Genomic DNA, 7423 nt, shown 5'->3' on the forward strand with positions numbered 1-7423 from the left:
TGGATTAGAACTGTAAGTTGCTTCTTTAAACTTAATTTTTCTAATATAATAAACAACTCATTCCACAAAACTCCCTCTGACAGGATATTAGAAGAAGCTATAGCTTCAGAAAGTATAATTCACCAGCATCTGAATGCTCTCAGAACAGTAGCAGAGAGAAGCCTTTTTCATGGTGGTAGGCCGGAGGACCCGAGAAAAGAAAACGACATGAAAGTTAAAACACTAAAAAAGATACACATCTTTAACTAATTTACATGGAAATGGCCACAGTGGTGAGTGAAAAAGTTGAAGTCATGGTGATAAACATTCAGTTGCCTCAACCAGGAATCTGCAGCACTGTAGAGATTCACTATTCTTTCGTGATCAGATGCTTCTTGCTTCAACCATAGATCTCCTTCCATCTTGTATGTCGCTATACCGAAAGGAGGAAGAGATATTCTGCCAAGGATATCTGCTGTCGACCTCTCTTCCCACACCGTTTCCCGGTCGGCACCGTTGTCTTCATCTGTGAAGGCGCCTACGCTTGATAAGAAGAAATCCTAAAATTGCAGAACATTTCCACCAAGAGGCACTACTGTTTTGATATGGATCCAAGGTTTCATAACTAATAAAACAGTTTACTAAATTTATCTGTCATGAAGAAGTTGCAAAGAATGGTCTTGAAAAGAACACTCTTAACAAGTGATTGTGCTATATCAAAGAAATACGGTTCAGAATATACCGGTACCAGTATATGGAAATACCTTAAAAAATGTGCAAGACTCACCTGATTGAAGAGCACTTTATCATAAAAAAAAAAACAATGCATGGTCGTTTACCTTGGAAAGACGACGACAAAGTGTGATAGGTGAGGAAACTTGCTGACAAGTCCTTTTCATTTTTCCGGCATGGGATATGATATATTGGATACCTGCTCAAACAAATGCATATGGGGATTCATATGTTTTTCACTGAAAGCAAGAATTAAGGATAGTTTCATATGGATTAGGTAGGCAAAATCATTGAACTGGTAATCATCTATCTGCTTTTGTAATGACATTCATTTACTAGAAACAAATCATTACTCAAATCTTGACATGTTAAAGAGGGACAACCAGCCACGCTTACCAAGCAACAGCCATCCAGCTTGCTGGGGAAAGATCCACACTCTTGAGAGACGTTATAGCGGGATGATCATGAGCTAATTCATTTATCTTCAAGAAACAAATCAATAACAATTGCATTTACGCCCGCATTATTAACAGCGAAACTCAACACATCGAAGAAACGGGCCGAGAAGCGACTTTAATTACCTTGTCCACTAGCGGAGGCCTCCAGTAAGGAGAAGACATCTCCACGTAATGTAAGTAAAGCCATCCAAGCTTATCCTTCCCCGTCCATGAAGTCTCTAAGTCAAAGCTGGAATCCTCAGAAACAACACTCCAAGCCTTTGTTGAATTGTTGCTAAAAGACCTTGACAATTTATCACTCCCGGTATCATCACTCCAAGAGTCGCTTTCAAATCCTGTACTAGAGTCGCCATCCTCTCTCCGATTCCTAATGGAGAAGTAAAGCGGTATAGAACTTGATCTCATCATATCCTCAATTATAATATTTCAAATGAAAAAATTGAACTTTGAACACATAGCCGACATAAATTCGTATTCAAACCTAGAAGCAACGGCCGACTTATTACAGTAGATCTGGATGGCGGATAGATAGGGAACGTAGTATTGTAAAACAGTTTCGCCAGTGCTTAAAAGCACTGGAGTTCCAGCACCAAAGGCACTCCATTCACTATAACAATCCCAAAGATCTCCAAGTGTGAAGTATTCAACTTTGTCCTTACACACTGGATGCCAGAAGCTATTTAGGCCATTAATGCAGCTCTGAAATTATTAAGATCACAAAGAGGAAAGAATTAAAATTAGATTAGATCAAACACACTAGATCTAAATTGAAATGTATTAGTTGCTATTAATTGTAATCGGATACATACAATTTCACATCTTGTGTGATTGCATATCAACCAATGAAGGCTCACGCACATACATACATACATACTGTTGAGAAAAATATATGTGTGTATTGTTCCATATATGAGAATGTAATGTGATTTATATATATAGATGGACCATAGACCTAATAGGAGGTTAACCTTTTGAGTTAAGTTAGACTCTTGAAATATGTTAGACCAATTTCGCATATATACAATCAAACACACAAGCGCACACACAATACACGCATATTAGTTTTGCATTTTTTGATAAAACTTAATTAAAGATCCTCCCAACCAATTCAAGTTAAAATAGATAAAAATGACCATTTTTATATTATTAACGACCCATGTTCAAGTTGCATGTTAATTTTCATAAAAAAAATCAACATGGTCATTAATTGCGTTATTTGTTTTTAGGACTATATATAAACCCGCAGGCCCAACTCACCTCATCTCAACTCAACTCGAAAAATATAATTTTTAGTATTAAATTCTTTTTTTCAACTCATTCAATGTCTGACCCGAAATTTTAGGACGAAGTGTGGATTGGGCCTATAATGACCCGCACACCCTAACACAATTTGCGCTCTAACTTACATCCTCTAATATTTAATTTTAGGCAGACAACTCAATTCTACTATCTAGTTTCTTCATGTTTGAATTAAACTTCTATGTTTACTTTATGTTAAGATTAATTTATGAATATATACTAATTTATATTTATTTTATATTTGATGTTAGATAGACTATTTTGCTTAATGTTTGATGTTGGATTGAACTTTAAATTTCTATATATTTAAATGTTAGTTATTATTTCTATTTGATGATGAACTTTAAATGTTTGATTGAACTTTGAATTTTTAATGTTTTAAATGTTAAAACTAACCACTTAATTCACCTCACACAGCCCCAACCCAAAACCCAAATATCATTAGATTATAAAATTTTTTTAATATCATTAAGATTAAATATGTACAATTCACACTCTTTAAAATAAAAAATAAAAAAAAGTTATATCTTACACCAACTCAACTCATTAAACAAGCCTGTTTGTTTTATATCTTTCATCGTAAGTTCAGGAGTAAATAACTGACTGACAAAAGCTTTGGCCCCGTTCACTTCACCAATTCGAGTTTAGAATTCGAGTTTTGTTACAGTAAAAAACTCTCACAAACAATCACATCTAATTTTTTTGCTACAGTAAAAAGTTCTCATATAAAATTACATCTCAATTCAAATTACAAACTCGAATCAGCGAAGTGAACAGACCCTTTATTGGTGGCGAAAATTCGAGAAAAGAAAATGAAGAGAGACAAACACCTATATTGTTTTCAGTCCAAATACTTGACACGTGCCTTTCAAGTGGCAGATATCTGATGTCATCTATACGTGTACAAAGAATGTAAGGACTACTCTGGAAAAGTAATGGATCAACAGAATATGCGAAGCATCTTTAGGGGAACTACAAGGCCCAGCAGTTGACCACTCACCCAAAATTTATCTTTATTTATAAAAAAAAATAATAATAATAATAAAACATGTGTAATGTAACGCAAGAAAAAAAAGAGAAAAAAAATGAATTTACACCCAAAAATTAAAGAAAAAGGATTTCTTTTATAATTTGATTTTCATGAATGCAGAATTCAGAATATAAGCTTTTTGCACAGAACAAGACTGTACTTAAAACATGTTGGATCTGGAAATGACACCACCAACAAGAAGTATATTTAAGAATTTTATTGTAAGCAGTAAAAGGAAAATATAACTTTTTTCAACAAAAAAAGACATAATAAAAACGAGAGAGAGAGAGAGAGAGAGAGAAGAAAAACCTGAAGAAGAGTTCTTGAAGGAACCGAGGGAGTGACGCAATGAAGAAAGCGTTCAAGATTGGACTGCCCAGTTCTTGTTGCAGAAGAATTATCATCAAAACCAGAATCGAAAGACATTGCTGTTTTGATAAAAGAGAAATACTTTTTTAATTTAAGTCTCTCTCAAAAGAGGCAAACCAAATATTGCTTCACACCTTTCTTAGCACTATTTAGACGATCCTCAATCGTATTCCAACTCATAGAGATAAGAACAATCAAGAAAAAAAGTCTTTTTCCTTAAATACCTATTTCTCACCCCAAAATACTAAAACTTACAACAGTACTCGTTTTGGACTATTTTACCACTCAATTACATATGCACATCAGCAAAGAATAAACTTGAAAAATAAAGAAAAGATAAAAGCTCTTTTTTTTTTCTTTCCTTTCCGGAGGAAAATTTGCACATCGAATGTGGTAGGATAAAAAAAAAAAATAAATGAATAACAAAAATGAGAAAAACACAAGTCAAAGTCACAGCACTTGTTTCACTTACCCTTTCCTTCAAACACCGATCTTCCTCTTTCTTCCCTATAAATGCTTTAATTAATTCAAAAGTATCAGTAACTAGATCGAAAAGAAATATCAACATAAAACGCTCATTTTATGCTCTTCAATTGCACAAACAAACCGAAAGAACCAAACGGAACATACAAAATAATAATAATAATAATAATAATTAGGACTACAATAATATTAAAGAACGAAACTGATTTTCTATTTCCTTTTATTGGGTTGTTATCTGGTTTGGGACTTAGAAGTACAGATGCAGCGGATAATATATGTATATATGTGTGTGTATATATATTAAATAGACAAGGTGTTAGGTCCTAAAGTGCGGTAAGGATAACATTTTCCACGCCATTTTTTAACTTTTGATGTACTATGCTACTTTTAAAATAATTTTAATGTAATACGGTGATAGACAATAATTTATATTAAGTGTACTTACATTGAGGAACACACAATGTTACTTTCACCCACACCCATATAGCCGCCGGACTTGGGATATTTTATATCATCGACTTGTTTATAGTCCTCCAGTTTGAAAATTGAGGATTACTTGCTTACGTGGCATTATAACCGGTTGAAAGACTAACGTAATTATCTTATATTGAGTTGTAACAATTTAAAAATTAACAATAAATTTTAAATATACAATAATAAACGACTGTCATACACAATTATTATAAATAATTTATATAAATAATATTAAAAAACACGTTAATAAACGATTACCACACATCAATAAATAATTTTTATTTTTAATATGAATAATAATATGTATATCTATTTAAAACTGCGAATAACAATAATTTATTATATATTTAAAAATAATTTTTATTTTTTAAAATAATAATTATTACGATTCAATATAAAATAATTATACTTTACAATGAGAGAAATTCCCGTAAAAGTGCTGGGGAGCCGCATAAAGGCCACATGATTATATGTATAAATGAATAAAAAGGGGAAAGATGGTGCGTTTTCAAAAGACAGAGGCAGTAACGGTGTCGGAGCTGAGAGTGTTCGCTTCGCCGCGTGTTGTGGGAGTCAAGTCTTTGTCGTTACTTCATTTTGGCTTTCTCACCTTTTGTTTTATGTTTTCTTTTTAAATTTTTTAAATATTTTGTTTTGGCAATCGAGTGTTCTGGCATCAAGTCTATCCTACACGTGTCTTACGTTAATTTAATGATGGCTGATTTATTCACGTGTCCAATTTGTAAGTCTGTAGATGTCTGCTCTCACTCTTTCTTATCTGCTTCCATCCGACTTTTCTCATGTCCAAACAAACAATGAGTCATAGAGCAAGTTTTTTCTTTTTTCTTTTCTTTTAAAAAAAAAAAAAAAATCAGACACCGTTTATTGGTTCAATTAATTTAAACTATAGATGTCAAAAGAGTCCTGTCAGGACCGGGTTTGGGGAGAAAATTTTAGGCTTAAGACTGGCTTTCGGCTCTAATCTGTAAGGATAAGGGCTGGACTCGGGCCCAGATCCTTTACAGGCCGATCTTGGTCCTTTTAATTTTTTTATAATATTTAATTAAAAAAAATATATCATATATTTTTAAAAGATATAATTTTATTAAATTAAAATCATACAAATAAATACACATTAATAACTGTCTCATTAAAAATTTTATCAAATAAATGTGATTTTATTAAAATAATATGAATAACTACAAGAAAATGATTTGTTAATCAGACGGTATAAGTCGGTCAATTAACTTTAAAATGTCTCAAACCTCATTAAAATTTTATGTTGTGGGTCTGGCCCTTTCGCGTGCCTAGGCCTTGGCGAGCCTGGGCCGTGCATGGGCCTTTGCTGTGCCTCAGCCTTGGCTGTGCCTGGACTGTGGGCCTCAAACATGAGGCCCGACCAAGACCCTTCTGGCATGCTGGGCCGGGTCGGTTCATAACAGTACAGGGTCGGGTCGTGCCGAATTGACCATTGTAGCGGGTTGGGCCGAGCCGTCCATGGACGCTCCCCCAATTGACACCTCTAATTTAAAGCATCTAGAAGAATAACATACTATGATACGTGACCTATCCCAAATCTTAAAAAATTGATCAAACACGTGATAATAAAATCCCTATACTTATTATAAACAGAATTATTAATCCTTGGACTTTGAACAATTGTGAATGCGCAGACTCCACATTGTAGAGACGTAGTCTCATATTACTTACACTGATGATATTTAAGAGATGTTTAATTTAATAGAATTGAATATAAATAGAAATATAAAAAGAAATATAATGGAAAGAAATAAATTAAGTGGTTTATTCATATTTCATTATTTAGTTGAACATTGAAATAATATTGGGATCACAATTATTCTTTTACAAGCCATAAGTTTTAACTTTTACAATATGAAAAAAGAAAATTATCTTTTGGCCTTGTTTGTAATTTTAAATGTTTAAGGTGAAAATTTTCTTGAATACCAGCTTAACTGTTAGATGAAAATTTTAAATGCTCAACTCTAGGAACTTCTTAATAAATTTAGGCCCCGTTCTTTTCGCTGATTCGAGTTTAGAATTTGAGTTTTGCTACAGTAAAAAACTCTCAAAAACAATCACATCTAACTTTTTTACTACAGTAAAAAACTCTCACACAACATCACATCTCAACTCGAATTAACGAATCGAACAGAACCTTAAATTCCCCTATGTTGCAACAACTCTCTCCTCTTTCTTTTTACATATATATATATATAATTAATAATAATTAATCAACTTAAATTCCCCTATTGCAACAACTCTCTCCTCTTTCTTATATATATATATATATATATATGTATGTATATATAGAGTTGGCAAAAAAATAATAATAACATCATTAAATTTTTATATTTAAAGATAATTAGGATGAAAATATAATTATTAAAAACTTGTGTGTATATATATTATTCTACTTACTCTTTCCTTCCCTCTCATAAACGACCATTAGTCACCAGAAATCGTGCAGGGAAAATTTTGTCACTAGAGTTTCAAAGCTTGATTCTGGGGCTGTCCAACCCCCATTTTCGCCAGTGAGCTACACCATTTTGTTGCCCCTATCATTACTCCAATCGTCGCA

The 7423-nt window shown here is 32.9% G+C and overlaps 1 protein-coding gene across 1 annotated transcript; it reads right to left on the bottom strand.

Moving 5' to 3' along the window:
* On the bottom strand, positions 1-4832 carry LOC21387794. The gene is made up of 8 exons (XM_024171155.1): positions 4796-4832; positions 4340-4383; positions 3808-3926; positions 1651-1868; positions 1293-1536; positions 1108-1193; positions 819-910; positions 1-517 (listed from the first exon to the last, which is right to left on the bottom strand). The coding sequence occupies exons 3-8, from the start codon at positions 3922-3924 to the stop codon at positions 246-248; spliced, it is 1029 nt and encodes a 342-aa protein (XP_024026923.1). The 5' UTR covers positions 3925-3926; positions 4340-4383; positions 4796-4832; the 3' UTR covers positions 1-245.
* Positions 4833-7423: the final 2591 nt, after the last annotated feature.

The sequence above is a fragment of the Morus notabilis genome, unplaced genomic scaffold (genome assembly GCF_000414095.1).
Source record: "Morus notabilis unplaced genomic scaffold, ASM41409v2 Scaffold1174, whole genome shotgun sequence".
Classification (NCBI taxonomy): Eukaryota; Viridiplantae; Streptophyta; class Magnoliopsida; order Rosales; family Moraceae; genus Morus; species Morus notabilis.

Excerpts from the sequence above, each read along its gene's own strand:
- LOC21387794 (XM_024171155.1), bottom strand. The coding sequence starts at position 3,924 with ATGTCTTTCGATTCTGGTTTTGATGATAATTCTTCTGCAACAAGAACT. Across the intron at positions 1,869-3,807 it reads CTTCAAGAACTCTTCTTCAG|AGCTGCATTAATGGCCTAAA; the intron begins GTTTTTCTTCTC and ends TAATAATTTCAG. Across the intron at positions 911-1,107 it reads AGCTGGATGGCTGTTGCTTG|GTATCCAATATATCATATCC; the intron begins GTAAGCGTGGCT and ends TTGTTTGAGCAG.